Consider the following 17,650-nt stretch of genomic DNA (forward strand, 5'->3'; position numbering starts at 1 on the left):
TAATTACTTTACCCATCTTTGCAACGCCGTTACCGTTACTGACGATGTGAAGGTGCGCGTTACTACAATTTGGTTGAATGACAAGCAAGATGTCTGACACAGAGCGGGAGGGCGGATGAGGGTTGTGACGCCGTTGCAAATGCGATGCTTGGTGGCTCGGAGCGTTAGCATAGGATTTGCGTTCTCGCTCGCATTAGCATTTAGCGTGGCAAACGTTATGAACCCTCAGGCAATTTTTTTTTTTTTACATATAATTTGTGGGTACAGGTATTTGACAATAATGGACTGTTTTCCTGTTATGTATACATTATCATCACCAAGTGGGTGTTGTCCTTGTAGATGCTACAATATTACAATATATATTTTTTTTTCTTTTACTTTTCTTGAATGATGCATCCATAAACCTTGTCATTTTTTAATGTTTTTATTCATTTATTTTTTTAATCAAAAGAACTAAAGCAAATATAGGAGAGGGAAGAGATTCAGAGCCTCAATTGCATATTGTGTGTGTGACAGTACTAGGGCTGCAGCTATCGATTATTTCAGTAGTCAATTAATCGATAAACCATTTGTTCGAATAATCGAGTAATCGGATAGGGAACATGAAAAATTAAATTACCTGAGCTGAGCCTCAAACGGTATAAACAAATAAATAAATGAGGACCATGTACAACAAAAGAACAATTGGCTAACTTACATCGCAAAAGTCCGCTAGTTTAAAATGCTATTAAATGCAAACTTTTTTACAGTGCTCTTAAATGGTCCAACACATATTCCCACAAAAATAGGCTAAATATACCAATAAACTAAATTACGACTGCATTAAAAAAAACATTAGCTCAAACAAAATTTAGCTTAGGTTGCTCTTAACAGGGAGCACCTGGATTCAGCCATGTGAATTGAGGCAGACTAGAAGGCAGTGTATCCACCCAAATAAAAAAACAAACTAAATGCAAACACTTTCAAAATAAACCATTAAAACGACACTTTAATTAAATGAATACTCGAGGCAGCAAAATTTAATTCGAATATTTTTTTCTAATCAAATACTCGAGTTAATCGATTAATCGTTGCAGCACTAGACAGTACACACAAGTCACAATACCGTACGTACCTCGGTAAGGGGGTCACGGTTTGGTGCGGGTTCAGTACAACAGGAAAAACAAAAAGGCTTTTTTCTCGCAGCATTTGAAAGTTAACGGTTGTATACCATTACACTCTTATATAGGTGAAATTTTAAAAAATGTAAAAAGGGTGACCTGTTTTTTTTTTTTTTTTTTTTTTTTTTTGGTGGGGAGGGTGAAAAAGACACTGGCCATTAGTGAGTTTGTATTAGATTTGCCTGAGGAATCCTCATGAAGTGGGCTCGACCTTCAGGGAAATGATTTGTTAATGATATCTTTGGCACAGTTTTGGGTCCCCAGATAAACTGTTGGTAAGTGTGCAAGTGAACAGAATCCAGGAGTCTGGCGCTGTCCTATCAGGTCCTAGGAGTCTGTCAAAGATAAGGTAGCGAGCGGAAATGCATTTCGTTTCAACTGGCTGTTCAGACAAGTACAGTCAGGTGATTTTATTTTGTCATTGTGTACAAGTCTTGAAGTTAATCCGTTTTGATTTCGGATGCAAGTTTTGAGAGAAATGCATGCTTTCCTACTTCTTTCAACTTGATAGGCATGGCACAGGGTCTTTGTATATACGTAGTATGACCAAGGGAACATCTGAGGTTTCAAGTATTCATCTAAACCTGTCAGTTCTGAGTAGCATAGTATACAACCTAATATTTCCTGCTAAAAATAATAAGGGCATAGCTGCAGGTTTAGTGAGCAACTTCTTGCACGGTCCCCGTCATGTCTTTGTCCTGACCACCATCTTTAAGCCTCTGTAGATTGAATTATTCCTGCCTAATGCACCATATGTCCTACCTCTTAGTGTTGTGTTTACGTTGGACAAACATAGTCAAAAGGTATATGTATTACAATAGCTTTAAAGTGCGTCACGTGCTTTACCTCGACTGCCGAATGTTTGAAACGGCGTAAGCCGGCTTCAAACTCACTGGATCGTGTTACATTCTACCTATGTGGGCCAGTTTTGCAGTTGTTGAGCAAGATTTTAGGCAGTTTGGTTACACAGTTTAAACACTGTTAAAACTCTGTGATATTAAATCAGGCCCGGCAGAGACAGGAGAGGTGTTCGGGACAGCAGGACAGACTCCAGAGCTATAAACAGATGATGATGTCATCGTGATGGTTGGCAGCAAATGGCTTTTCAATGTGACAACTTACTCTTGTAGGAAGAGTAGTTTATACCTAGGCTGGATCATTTGTGTATATCTATATACTAGAGTTGTCCAATAATGACTTTTTAACTGATAACTGATATCCCGATATTGTCCAACTCCAAAAATCCGATACTGATATCAAACGGATAGATAAATGCGGTCCTGGACTTCACATATTATGGGTAATTGTATTGTGAAGCCCCACTGGAGGCTTTAATAATGGTAATGCTGACATAACAAATCCCAAACATATTAGTTTGGAGACATCTAATGGTCAATAAGCATAACCGCTGTGCTAAGCTGTGACCAGCCCTTGTACAAAGAGTTCTACATTGACTTTGAAGGCAACATGCATATTGGCTCAAAACAGATCATGAAAAAACAATGTCGATATTATCAGATATAATTTTAAAATGATTTTCTCGGCCGATATTATCAGCTATCTGATACAACTGTACTATCCAGTTAGTGTCTGGGTTACAACGTCCCCGATTTACATGATTTCGACTTTACGACGCCGAAGTCTTGTCTGCCATTTTGTCTCCAGTCGCGTAAACAGTACCTTAATGTACCTCACAGTATCTTATTTTTTTTTACTTTATTAATATGACGTGGTTTGTCATCACTAAACGTGAAAATGTGAATTGTGGTATTTGAAACTTTTTACTTCTTTCACTTTTGACAATTTGTAAAGCTGTAACACATAAATGTAGGCTACACTCACCTTCAAAATGACACACATTTTAACAAAAAAAAAAACAACTGATGTAAAACAATTGGTGTTCAAACGTACGACTAGTCTGATCAACAGAGGTGGGTAGAGTAACCAAAAGTTATACTCAAGTAAGAGTAGAGTTACTTCCAGGTAATATGACTCAAGTAAAAGTAAGTCATCCAAAAATTTACTCAAGTAAAAAAACATTAATTGAAAAGAATACTCAAGTAATAAGTAAAATTGTGAGTAATTGCTTAAAATATGAAGTTTTGTTAAATAATGGTATATGTTTTTTCTCAGGACAACGTCATCTATATGAACTGTTATTATTACACTGTACTATAACCTATTAGATAACCACCTTAGGCCAAAAGGTGACACAAAAATCAAGAACAATACTTGAAACATCATCTGTACTTTAATCTTAAAACGTTAGTAACCGTTTTATCTTAGCCTTATTGAGGTTACAACATCAACCATTAGTTTTTTGGGACAACATTACCATGCAGATACAGAATTTTGAACCACATTTGGAATTGTTTCGTTTCCTTTCCCCCTCCTTCATGCACTGCCGAGTGATCAAATTTGCCTGAAATTAAATATAGTGTAAATTTCTTGTGTGAAAAAAAAAACAAGAAATATACTGTATATACTAGTATATCACCCATCCAAAAAGAATGAGCACCCCCTAGTGGACAAAAGACATTGATACCTTTGATTGGTATAGTGGAGCATGTGGTTACTGTTGCGACATCTGAAAATGAGAAGAGCCTCAGTCCGCATCTCACCCAAAAATAAAATCAATATGTAGAATAAAGAAAAATGTAACGACTCTTTAGTGTAGCCAATGTAGCGGCGTAAGAGTAGCATTTTTTCACAAATCTACTCAAGTAAAAAATATTGCATTGTAAAACTACTCTTCAAAGTATTTTTCTCCACAAGTTACACAAGTAAATGTAACACATTACTATCCACCTCTGCTGATCATAGAAAATTAAATTAGCCTCACTTGCCTAACAAAGGTCCTGCTACCTTAAATGCTACAAACGATAACGTATTTACAATTCTCATAGCTGCTATGACATGGCAAATCGCACACAACTCCACATACTGCCATTGCGAATACCCAATGCTGCCATTATCCTCCATCACTTAACGAAATACAATAAAGTACTTTCATACAAACAGTCATTTTGATATCTAGGGGGTCTTTAGGGGTACTTAACGGGTACCACAGATATAAAAGACGTGTAATTCTTGAAAGATAAATGTTAGTATGAGTCATAATAATTTGATAATCAAACCCCTCTTAATGTTTTCATTTTAATAAAACTTGTCAAATTAGTTTAACTCGTAAGTCGCCATTGTTGTTGATGACGCAATGCACTCGGGGCGGTGACGTCACTCGGCGGCGCTGCCGGGTTACCACAATGTCACTCTTTAGCTACATAAACATGTCGCCAAATCTGCCCTTCCAATTTGAACCCGGCGGAAAAGTGATGAGCAGGACAGCACTATCCATATTTCACAAAACGAGCAGCAAAAGCATTTAAATGAAGATGTCCAGCGGGATTCAAACCGTGTGACGTTAGAGTCATGATTTTCCTGATAAAGAAAACCCAATCAACATGTGTTGTCTGTTTCCGTGCGGTAAAACCTGAAAGGGAAACGCAACTGAAAAGAAAGTGCAGGTGGCTTGACCAAAGAATTAGAAAACGTGGCTCAAGTCAATATCTTGGCAAGCCGCCTAGGATCGGTTTAAAGCACTGCTGATGAGATGGAATTGGATGTAGGTACGACTCTGTGACAAAACAATCTGACAAGCAGCAGAATCTGACAAAATCATGCCAGTCTTCATACTAGCTTCGCTTGCTAGCTAGCACAGCTATTCTCCCAGTCCAGTCCAACCGTGTCATCACCCCCAGCGTGCAATGTGCATGTAAAACATGGCGCCCTCCGCAGTTCAAAACATGTACTAAATTTTATAGATTAGCATAGGAACGGAACTCGTTCGTAACCCGGGGAACTAGCTGTATACTGTTTAACGTGAAGTGAGTTTTTTTTTTTTCATATCTGAATTACGGATGCGAACTAAGCTGATGTAACACAAGTTTTCGTTTGACTTTTGAAGTATATTTTCTTAGAAAAAGCCAAATACTTTGGGTCACGTCTCTGTAGACAAAACACAGAGAAACTGAGAAAATAAATCATTGAATCTGGTATTGGTACAGATAATCCTGAGGTACAAAATCATGTTTTAAATATAATGCAATACTTTTTCATTAGATATTAATAATCTTACCTGGGTTGTCCAGCACAAACCTCCATATCCTTCATTTACTTTTGGCACCTACTCCACTGATACGGCCCTTCAGAATTTGGACTCAAATTGGGTTTGACCAAATAAGTTCTGTTGCTCTTTCTCACACTCAGATAATAAAAATGATTTGGTACGCTTGCCTCACTTGTGGTTAATCGCTCTTGCGAGTGCTCCAGCAAGATTTGCCCTGGGAGTGATTATTTGTACTAGCTTTAACGGAGATTTTGGTAGGTTGAAAATCTCACCTGCCGCAGCCGTTTAATTACAGCCAGTTCATTTATTTGTCTAGTAAGTCAACGTATCTCCGGCTGTACATGGCGCTAGGCCACCGGACAGGGAATATGGGGAGAGGATAAAAACATGATGTACTGTACGTCAAATCACTTGTGGATTCCCTCAATTTTTTTAATACAACAAACTATGCACTTTCGAAAGGGGATATGAAACTTATGTAATTACTTAGGGGATGTCATATATTGCAGGTTGACTGCATTATGACTGCTTAAACATCATTAAAATGCTACATTAGCTGGCAATGAAAAGTTTGGTACCTTTTCAGGGGTTTGATTTCGTATGATCTAATCGAATTTGATCAAAACGCAAAATATTGATTAATATCATCTTTTAGATCAATACTTCTCAAATAGTGGGGCGCAGGGCGATGCCGGGTGTGGTGCATATGACCTCGGGGAACGTACATTTATTAGTCAGTGGGTGGCAGTGGCGCTTTTTTCAGAGATGGAATAGTATTTTCGACCAAACAAGAGCACACAGCAAAGAGCACTGGAGATATGTCGAGCTAAGACGATAAAATATGACAAAGCATAAAGTGGTATGAAAAAGTATCTGAACCATTTGGAATTTCTCACGTTTCTGCATAAAATCACCATCAAATGTGATCTAATCTTTGTCAAAATGACACAGATAAAACAAAAAAACAAAAAAAAAACTTCCTGCATATGACCTGTGCACCATGTCATATCCCTGCTATGTTGTATTATAAACAGTGATATGAAAAAGTATCTGGACCTTTTAGAGTTTCTCAAATTTCTGCATAAAATCCCCATCAAATGTGATCTGATCTTTGCAAAATCACACAGATGAAAAACGGTCTGCTTTAACTAAAAACCAAAAATGTATAGGTTACCATATTTTAATGAGGATAGTATGCAACCAATGACAGAAGGGGGAAAAATAAGCAAGTGAACAATCACATTTAATATTTTGTGCCCCTCCTCCCTTTTTTGGCAGCCAGAACTTAAACCAGATGCTTGCTGTAGCTGCAGATCAGTATGGCACATCGATCAGGACTAATCTTGACCCATTCTTCTCTACAAAACTACTGTAGTCCAGTCAGATAACTGGGATGTCTGGCTTGAATGAGGGTTCAAGTCTGGACTTTGACTTGGCCACTCCAGAATGTGTATTTTGTTCTTCTGAAACCATTCTGAAGTTGATTTACTTCTGTGTTTTGGATCATTGTCTTGTTGCAGCATACATCCTCTTTTTAGCTTCAACTCTCTGGCAGACGTCCTCAGGTTTTTCCTGCAAAACATCCTGATAAACCTTTGAATTGATTGTTCCATTAATGATTGCAAGTTGTCCAGGCCCTGAAGCAGCAAAACAGCCCCAAATCATGATGCTCCCTCCACACCGCTTCACGGTGGGGATGAGGTATTGATGTTGGTGAGCTGTTCCATTTTTCCTCCACACATGACGTTGTGTGTACTCCCAAACAAGTCAATTTTGGTTTCATCAGTCCACAAAATATTTTGCCATAACTTCTGTGGAGTATCCAAGTGCCTTTTAGTGAACATTAAATGTTGTTTAGACAGCAGTGGCTTCCTCCGTGGAGTCCACCCATGAGCACCATTCTTGGCCATAGTTTTACATATAGTTGATGTGTGCACATACATATTGGGCTGCACTAGTGATTTCTGTAAGTCTTTAGCAGACACTCTAGGGTTCTTTTTTACCTCTATGAGTATTCTGCGCTGAACACTTGACGTCATCTTTGGTGGACGGCCACTCCTTGGGGGAGAAGCAAGAGTGCCATACTCTCTCCATTTGTAGACAACTTCTCTGACAGTCAATTGATGAACATACAGAATTTTAGAGGTGGTTTTGTATCCTTTCCCAGCTTTATACAAATCAACAATCCTTGATCTCAGGTATTCAGACAGCTCTTTTGACCGAGCCATGATGCACATCAGACAATGCTTCTCATCAAGACAATTCTTACCAGGTGTGTGTTTTATAGTGGGCATGGCAGCTTTAAACCACTCATTAGTGATTGGGCACACACCTGGCTTAAATTGTTTGGTAAAAATTGGTTTCAATTGCTCTTTAAGTCTCATTAGGCAGAGGGTTCACTTACTTATTTCCCCCCCCTTCTGTTATTGTTTGCATGCTATCCTCATTAAAATATGAAAACCTATAAATGGTTGGTTTGGTTAAAGCAGTCAGTTTCATTTTTGGGCCAAAAAAGAAAAGGTCAAAGATAAGCAGGCACCTTAGCACAATGTCACTTACAGCTACAAATCAAGTCAGAAACCTTGGCGTAATTATTGACTCAGACCTAAAATTTGATAGCCATCTAAAGTCAGTCACTAAATCTGCTTATTACCACCTAAAAAATGTAGCCAGAATTAAGGGGCTTCTGACTCAAGACATGGAAAAACTTATGCATGCCTTCATTTTCAGCAGATTGGACTATGTCAACGGCATATTTACAGGTCTTGATAAAAAAAAATCAGTCAGGAAGCTGCAGCTAGTACAGAATGCTGCAGCCAGAGTCCTCACAAATACAAGGAAACTGGACCACATTACACCGGTTTTGAAATCGTTACACTGGCTTCCAGTGAGTCAAAGGATAGACTATAAAATATTACTGCTCGTCTACAAAACACTTAATGGCCTTGGACCAAAATACATGCTTGATTTGTTAGAATCGTATGAAACATCTAGACCCCTAAGGTCGTCTGGAACCAGTCTCCTGTATAGTCCAAGAACAAGAACCAAGCAGGGTGAGGCAGCATTTAGTTATTATGCTCCTCACCTCTGGAACAAGTTACCTGAAGGTCTGAAGTATGCTCAAACTGTTAGCTCTTTTAAATCAGGGCTAAAAACGCTTTTGTTTAGCACTGCATATCCATAACAGTCTATATATTTCATTTTATTTGCTTTCTATTCTTATCTCCATTGCGGATTTCAATTATTAGCAGTAGTAGTAATATTTGTTTTATTTTTTATATGTTTATTTTTTATTCTATTCGTGATTAAATGCGATTTTTATGAATAATTTTATGTCCTATTTCGATTATTTATTTATTTTTTTTACGTTCTATTAATTTTAATGTGATTTTTATGATCTTCATGTGATGTAAAGCACTTTGAATTGCCTTGTGTTGAATTGTGCTATATAAATAAATTTGCCTTGCCTTGCCTTTTTTCATCTGTGTGATTTTGACAAAGATCAGATCATGTTTGATAATGATTTTATGCAGAAATGTGAGGAATTCCAAAAGGTTCCGATACTTTTTCATACCACTGAATGACCGCTAGAGTAGACTTTAGCTTCCCTTATTCCCCTCTGAAAACTGTAAATAGATGGATAGACTTTGTGTTTGTTTTTTTTTTTTTTTTTGCTTTGTCTTTGCTTCGTTTCTCAGAAAAGTTGGATTATTTTTCTCAGTTGGCAATACAGAAGTGTGTGCTCTTCAATTGCATTTGACTATGTTTTTTCAGTAAATCTCCACTCCAGTGCCAGAGTGCATTGGGTGTCATGTTGTTGATGCTGTGACCCTGCTGTGTGCTCCCCAGACTCAACCTCAGTCGGGTCCTCAGTGGAGGACCAAGTGAGGTTAAAGCGAGGCCGCCTCGCAGAGAAGCTCAGTGAGAAACTGGCCCTCAGACCGGGGCCCCTCGATCTGCTCCAAAAGAAAATAATTCCTCTAGACTCTACCCTCAACACAACAGGTATCAGCAGAGAGATGCTCCACCGTAGTGTATTAATACACCTGCATCTCAAACTGCGTAGATTAGAATTTTCACATCACGTTGTTGAATTAGAAGGGAGGGGCTGTTGCATGCTTGTTCCCCCGAATTATACCTAAACCATAGGCGGAGTTTGACTTTTGGGTCGGGGGGGGGCACAACATGTTGATGACCCCAAAATGCAGTGTCAGCAATAAAATTAACTTACAAGAATATTTATAATAATAAGCTGATAATGAGCATTTTTTTGTTTCCCATCATTCTTGAGGGGAATTCTAAACCAGGCTGCTTAGGACTAGAGCTGTCCCGACTAGTCGACATAGTCGACGTCATCGATGACGTAAATCCGTCGACGAGCACAACATCCCGTCGACGGTTAATGAAGGGTTAAAAAAAATATATGTGTGGAAAGTTCAGAATGTCGGATGCTATGTATGCAAGCGGGGAAAGCGGCACAAAGCCAAAAAATGCGCACCAGAGTGTCCAAAACATTGACTTATTTCAAAGAAACAAAGGAGGGTGTACTCTTCTGTCCTGTCTCTTCCATGCCAAACTTGGCTGCTCATCGGTCGTGAATAAACACCTTAAGCGCCGTCACCGAGTTTGTAATTTTTTTTTTTTTTTTCATTTTTTGTACACCAGAGGGTGCTGTCGCCTTACTAAATAATGATGTTTCATTGACAATGGGGCCTATAAGTGCTATTAGTATTGTTCTTAATGCTAATTGAAAGGTTTATTTCATGTTATGGTTTATTTTATGGTATAGAAAATTATATAAGGTTAAAAGGTCATAAATATATACAGTATATACAGTGATTGCACTCAAGGGAGAGATTGTCAATGATAAGGTAATAAGGTAAAGGCAATTCATATAGGCAATTCATTGAAATATAAATAAGGTTTCAAAGGAAAAAGGTGAAAAGTTTTTGTTAATTTCTAATTGTGTTGTTTTATTTGTGTGCACCGTAGCTCTTACAGTGTGTTTACATCAAGGATGGAATAAAAGTTGTAAACCATCAGTTTAAGAGACCATCTTTCCAATCGGGATGCTACACTAGTTAATTCTATCAGCATTTGAACTAATTGTTTATCTGTGATTTATTATTGTTATTTACGTGTTTATTTGTACTTTAATAAATAATTTAAGTGTTCCAATATATTTTTTGTGAATTGATAAGCGTCAACAAAAATTTCATTGCTAAATTAGTAAAAAAAAAAATTTTTAATTTTTTAAAAATTATTAGATCAGTCGACTAATCGTAAAAATAGAGGTTTGATCACTGTTTATTGGGGAGGTTCAAGTGCTTGGGGATCCCTCTTAGAACACCTCTGTGCTCTAATCTACAATTCCAGGAACCGCTCTTGATGTAGCATCGTACACAAAGTCGTTTCATGCACTGTTTGTCTTGTCTTGTGATCTCCTCCATGTTTTGCGCTCTCGCTATATCTTTGCTGACAGTGTAATGTTGTGTATGTTTTCTATGGTGGTTTGAGATTCTGTTTGCCTTGATCATTCAGTAAACATACTGCGTAAAGAAAGATGGAGTCAACTGGTTTACAATACGGCTGCAGAAGGATTGAGGGCTTTATTGGGATGAGCAGCAGCTGTATTTAGGCGCACCCATTTTCTTTAGAAGTGTGTTTTCAAGCACATGTGTGTTTTCTGGGGAACAGTGGCAGTTGGCTGTATGTGTATGTTTGTAACTACCTCTCCTTTTGACACTTGTTTGAGCATTTACAACCTCGCATTGCTCCACAAAGCCACCTACAAAGGTTTCGAATAGAACAGTGGAAATGTCCAAAGCTTGCAGACGTCACATAATTATGCTGTCACAGTCTCTATAGCATCTGATGAACAGTTTCATCAAGAGGTTATTTATTTAATTTATGAAGTTTTGCATGTTTGTGTGTTGCAGAGGGTTAATGGGTTTCATGAGCTCAGTGCAGTGATTGAAACCAGAGATCTGTTCTTGGTTGTCACATGTTTGGATGCAAAAAGACAATCTTATATCACTCACACATACACACCAATCTACACCACTGCTCTCTCTCAGATAGGCACTCTCGGTTCCTCCTATCACAACTCAAGCTCTTGTCAGTGCAGCCAACCAGGATGCGAAGTGGCTATGTCAGTGTTTCACCAGAGCAGCGTAACACCTCCGCACTGAGTGCGTACCAGGTGTCAGTGAGTCATGCAAGTCAAGTGTCGCACATTACAAGCCCATGAGCTACGACACAACGTACATATATGTTTCAGATTTGGTTGTTTAAGCCATGCTTTTTTTTATTAAAGGCCACAAAATATAAGGTTAACCATTATTGAAGCCAGATTTTTTCAACACTTTCTGCCCTTCAACTGGTTGGCAACCAGTTCAGCATGTACTCTTGCCCATTGGTTTACTGTAATAACTCCATCATAGCACTTCCACGACTCTGGTCGGGATTAGCAACACAAATGATGAGTGAACGAGCAAACGTGTTTGATTTTCGTCAGAGTCAATTGTAAGAATTTGGCCAGAGTATGCATGATTTTGAGACACAGCGAGAACCAAAAGTGGCATTTGGTATGTGGCAAAAAGGATTTTGCCATGTGGGATTTTTTTTTTTTTTTCCATGTGGCAAAAAGGATTTTGCTATTTGGCTTTTTTTTTTTTTTGGGGGGGGGGGGGTCCATTTTGCCACATAAAAAAAAAAAAAAAAAAAAAAAAAAAGCCAAATACAAAATTCATTTTGCCACATACCCCCCAAAAATGCCACATGGTAAAATTTATTTTTCCATATGGCAAAAAAAAAAAAAAAAAAGCAAAATCAATTTTGCCTCATGGCTAGAAAAAAATGCCACATGGCGAAATCCATTTTGCCTCATGGCTAAAAAATGCCACATGGCTAAAATCAGTTTAGCCACATGGTAAAAAAATACCACATGGCTAAGAAAATGCCACTTGGCAAAAATCTATTTTGCCCCATGGCTAGAAAAAAATGCCACATGGCAAAACATGGCAAAATTAATTTTGCCACATGGCAAAAATGCCACATGGTTGAAAGAAAAAAAAAAACATATGGCAAAAAAATGCCACATGGCAAAATTCATTTTGCCAAATGCCAAAATCAATTTTGCCACATTGCAAAAAAAAAAAAAAAAAAAATGCCACATGGCAAAATCCATTCTGCCACATGGCAAATACCACTTTTAGTTCTCGGCCCTGCTGAGAGGGGTGATGGTGTTTCAAATGAATGTAGATTTGTTGTGTTGGCCCCCTTTGTTGAAACAACCTCCAAACAAACAAGCAGACTAGTTCATCCTTTTTGGTTGCCTCGCCATTTTCATTTGGTTTAAAATCAAATTATTCCAATACCGGGGCTGTGGTGTTTGGCTTGGAAATCAGGATTTCCAGTCCCTTTTCGTCTTCCCCACTCTGCTCGCTTATTGCTGTGCGCCGACTGTGCACTCGGCCCCACCTCCCTCCATTGAATGATGGTCACTCAAATTCAAAGGTATTAAATGAACATACCCACAAGTCAACAAAACAGTGAGTCCTCATCACAGCATATTGCTTAGCTGGTTACAAGGAAGCCAAACTTATTACAGCAAGTCTCCCGCACAACTGCCGCATGCCCGGCGATAAATTGCAGGGGATAAAATTACGCCTTCATTTTTATTTACCGTGCGATAAATGGACTTATTGTATATCGCGACAGGCTTAATTGTACTAGGTTCTGAGTTAGCCAGTAGATGGCAGGATTTAGCCTGTTATAGCACAGTAGTACTTGTACTAGATTCTGAGTTAGCCAGTAGACGGTAGGATTTAGCCTGTTATAGCACAGTAGTACTTGTTCAATGTTTGTGTATATATTTCAGTGAAGGATATATGAAGCCGAATGACAACATTCAACCAAACAGTATATTGTCACTCTCTAACCATGTAGGCCTACTGTATTTTTTAGACTGAAAGGCACATTTAATTCCTTTATTTTTCCTGAAAATTGACTGTGCGCCTTATGTAGTCATTCTGGTTGTGCTTGATGACTTGGAATTGATTTTTTCGGTGCATAATTGTGTTGTACGGTTTTACCAAAGTGCTCAAAGCACACATTCATCACTTATTAAACCAATAAATATTTTTTTTTAAATGTAATAATCATATTAATAAATAAGACATTGGTAACAATGTTAAAGATGAACAAATGACAAATGTAGTGCATCGATGAACCAATATGCCTTATAGTCCAAAAAATACAGGGTTGATTGGTCTTGGTGTAATAGTCTGATGGAGGTTTTTTTTAATGTACAGTACTGTATATTCTAGGGTTGTTCCGATCATGTTTTTTTTTGCTCCCGATCCGATCGTTTTAGTTTGAGTATCTGCCGAGCCCGATATTTCCAGATCCGATTGCTTTATTTTTTTTTTTGCTCCCGATTCAATTCCAATCATTCCCGATAATTTTTCCCGATCATATACATTTTGGCAATGCATTAAGAAAAAAATGAATAAAATCGGACGAATATATACATTCAACATACAGTACATAAGTACTGTATTTGTTTATAATGACAATAAATCCTCAAGATGGCATTTACATTATTAACATTCTTTCTGTGAGAGGGATCCACAGATAGAAAGACTTGTAATTCTTAAAGGATAACTGTGACTTTGTATATTGTGACTAAATATTGCCATCTAGTGTATTTGTTGAGCTTTCAGTAAATGATACTGCAGCCATTCAACCCAAATGCATGATGGGAAGTGCAACCATGACTGTGCATAGGGGCACCAATTGATATATCTTCTCTGCGTTGGGAAAAAACATAGAGTGTTAAGAAAATGATCAACTACTACCTTTCTTCCCCACATTGCCTCCCACGTTATTTTCAATTGCTGAGAAAGGTATTGTGAGGTTTTAGCCACATATAAATGGCCCCAAAGGCTGTCAAAATTCTCTCTACTCATTAAACGCTGCCTTTTAGCGCTACCTATAGGTAAAACGGCGTCTTTATAGATTGAAATCGACAATGCGTGAGTGGGTCGTGCAGAGCATGCGTCAATTACTTAACGTGATTAATTTTTAAAAATTAATTACCGCCGTTAACGCAATAAATTTGATAGCCCTACTTTAAGACAAAACTACTCTGGATGAGTGTAAGACATTTTGTCGGTAACGTTAAATACAATTAGAAAAACGATTTAAATAAAAAATATACTGTATATACAGTATATATTAAAAAACCGCATGTCAGATATTTTTTTGCCGATTCCGACACTTTGAAAATGACGTGATCGGACCCGATCGAATGGCATCCAGATCGATCGGGACATCTTTAGTATTTTCTTAGCTTCATCTTAGTTTTCTTTGCCTTACCAGAATTTGGGGTCAACACATCGTTTTATTCTCGATACCTGACAGAATAAGTCTTACGTTATTGCTCTTTATCTTGATCATCTTTGGTCATGCTCAAAACTCTCTTACAGTAAATCATGGCAAGTTCCCCAAGCAAGAGGACTCTTATGCCTTTGAGGAGGACAGCAGCAGTGAAAGTTTGTCTCCTGAACAACACCACAGCGATGAGTCTCAGAGTTCAGCATGCCCTCCGTCCGAGATGATCGGCAGTTTGCCCTCCTCGTCTTCCTCACCTGCGCTCGCCAGCACTCAGCAGGTACAGGCAATCTTAGTCTTAAAAACATGACATTAAAGTTTCCATTTCCAGCTTCAAGTTTCTAACCAGTTGACAGTTACCCCGCTCGGTTCTTTCATCTTTGCTTATTCTGTCCCCTTGTGGCATGAAAGTAAACTACATCCCACTTAGTATTATGCTCTCTGGTGTGGCAAGCTTTAAACATTAATCCTAAAAAAAAAAAAACATTCACCACCTTGCATATCTGTCAAAAATAACTCAACATGTATTTTGTTCGTGAACAGGAGGGCACAACCAGAGAGCCATCTGACCAAAGCCAGGATGAAGTTTGCAACAACCACGCGACACCCCCAATACCAGTCCCTGCTATTGTCAAGGTTGGCGCAGAATTACAGACATGCTCTAATATTTTTACAGTTATATAAATATTTTGCATGTCCTTCACTTTTCCAACCAGTCTAAGACATCAGACAAGAACCGCCATAAGAAGCCCAAAGATGTGAAGCCCAAAGTGAAAAAGCTGAAATACCACCAGTATATCCCGCCAGACCAGAAGGCCGATAAGTCGCCTCCACCTATGGACTCTGCCTATGCCCGACTCCTCCAGCAGCAGCAGCTCTTCCTGCAGCTGCAGATCTTAAGCCAACAGAAACACGCTCAAAATCACTCCCAGTCGCAGCAACATACACACTCTCTACAGATGCAAGGCCAGGCTCAGCAGCGACAACGTGGCTTCAGTTACCAGCCACACCCACCAGCACAGATGCAGAAGTAAGGGAATAATAATTTTTTAAAACAGTTTCAACCAGTGTTGTTTTTAATTTTCGTCTTAGTCTTTTGGACGACAATACTTCTTAGTAGTCTTGTAGTCATCGCAAAATGTGTTTCGTCTCGTTTTGGTCAACGCTTACGAAAAATGTTTTCGTCTGTAACATTTAAAGATTTTACTCCAAAAATAAATCAATAAAGGTTTCCAACTATTTTGAATTAACATTGACAGACAAGCACATATTGCTGCGTCTATCCACAAGGACAATGCTAACATGGTTAAAATAAACACTCAGCAAGAAAACAGTATATTATTTTCAACTCGAAACTGCATTTTCTGGAGGAATTACTCTACGGCTTTGCTGTGTGAAGATACAGATCCAGGTTGGTTTGGGACATTTCAGGGACAATATCAGGTCACTTCCTGTTGATTTGGGGTCATTTGGGGGGCGTGTCCTAGCCATATCAGGTCATTTGGGGACATTTGAAGGGCGTGTTGAAAATTTGGACGTCCATGGCCGTCAATGGCATTGACTTACATTTGCGTCAATGGAATCCATATAAGTTGGCATCAATAGAATAAACAAACTTGGCAGTCATTGGCATTAAACAAAATAAATGCCTTTGAAAATGAATGGGAAATTTGGACGTCCATGGCTGTCAATGGCATCGACTTACATTTGTGTCAATGGAATCCAAGTACTTTGGCATCAATAGAATCCACAAACATGGCTGTCAATGGAATGAAAGTGAATGCCAATGAAAATGAATGGGAAATTTGGATGTCCATGGCCGTCAATGGCATCGACTTACATTTGCGTCAATGGAATCTAAGTAAATTGGCATCAATAGAATCAACAAACATGGCTGTCAATGACATGAAAGTAAATGTCAATGAAAATGAATGGGAAATTTGGACGTCCATGGCCGTCAATGGCATCGACTTAAATTTGCGTCAATTGAATCCAAGTACGTTGGCATCAATAGATTCGACATACATGGCCGTCAATGGCATCAACACAATGTAAATTCCATTGAAAGTGAATGGGAAATTTGAAAGTTGCACCCCATTAAAAATGAATGGGAACATTTTTGGCAAATTTCCAGGGAACCGTAATTTTTTTCCAAATTCTGTATGATGATGCCCAAATTATGTGATTTGGTCAAAAAATGTAGTACTAGATACATTTTGAAACTTTTTATTTTTTAATTTTTAATTTTTTTTTTTTTTCGAAAAATCGGCGGTTACGGGCGAACGGGTAAAAAAAATTGACTGGAGACAAAATGGCAGACGAGATTGCGGCGTCAAAAAGACGAAATCATGTAAGTCAGGTATATCGTAACCAGGGGACCACCTGTACTGTAAACAGCCCCAATAGAATAATGTTCTGGAAGCTAACGTGGGAACACGTATGCCATGGGGAAATGTTTTACCATCAACGGGGAGATACTACTTGCAATGCGTGCAAAGTAGGCATTTCGCGTGGTGGAAATTACAGAAATATGTTTAGGGCAAAGTATATTATATATTTGTATTATATAGAGAGCCAAAAAACAAAACCGATATCTGATCGGGACTCGGTATCCTCACTGGAAGTCCCGGGTTTTTTTTTTTTTTTTTGCTATAAAGAAAGACCAGAAAGATGTCAAATTACCTCGATACCAAACTGACTACTTGGCTTTGTCAAACAATAGACCACTCAAACAAGCAATCCAGCAGACGACCCCCCCTACACTCCTGTGGAGTCGCTGCCTAGGTGTGAAGGGAGGGGGTTCACTATGGATAGCTGCAATTAGCATCTTGAATATAAGAGACGGGTGGACTTCTTGGTGGGTCTTGTAAAGGAATTGGCTCACTCTCATGTGGGCACAAAGAAGGCGCAGAAGGAAAAATTGCTTCGTCAACACCCTCCAACACCTAGCCCCGGGAAAAGGGTGAAG

At 38.5% G+C, this 17,650-nt stretch overlaps 1 protein-coding gene across 5 annotated transcripts in view; it reads left to right on the top strand.

Annotated features, from left to right (window-relative positions):
- Positions 1–17,650, top strand: part of myocd (myocardin) — a 49,061-nt gene that overhangs the window by 17,320 nt on the left and 14,091 nt on the right. For 3 of the 5 annotated variants that reach the window (XM_057825791.1, XM_057825792.1, XM_057825794.1), the window contains 4 exons: positions 9,136–9,291; positions 14,778–14,962; positions 15,226–15,318; positions 15,399–15,712. In XM_057825791.1, coding sequence (XP_057681774.1) covers positions 9,136–9,291; positions 14,778–14,962; positions 15,226–15,318; positions 15,399–15,712 — 748 coding nt within the window. The remainder of the gene's footprint in view (positions 1–9,135; positions 9,292–14,777; positions 14,963–15,225; positions 15,319–15,398; positions 15,713–17,650) is intronic. The other 2 variants (XM_057825795.1, XM_057825796.1) reach the window with 1 other exon arrangement.

Source organism: Corythoichthys intestinalis, chromosome 21 (genome assembly GCF_030265065.1).
Source record: "Corythoichthys intestinalis isolate RoL2023-P3 chromosome 21, ASM3026506v1, whole genome shotgun sequence".
In the NCBI taxonomy this organism is placed as follows: Eukaryota; Metazoa; Chordata; class Actinopteri; order Syngnathiformes; family Syngnathidae; genus Corythoichthys; species Corythoichthys intestinalis.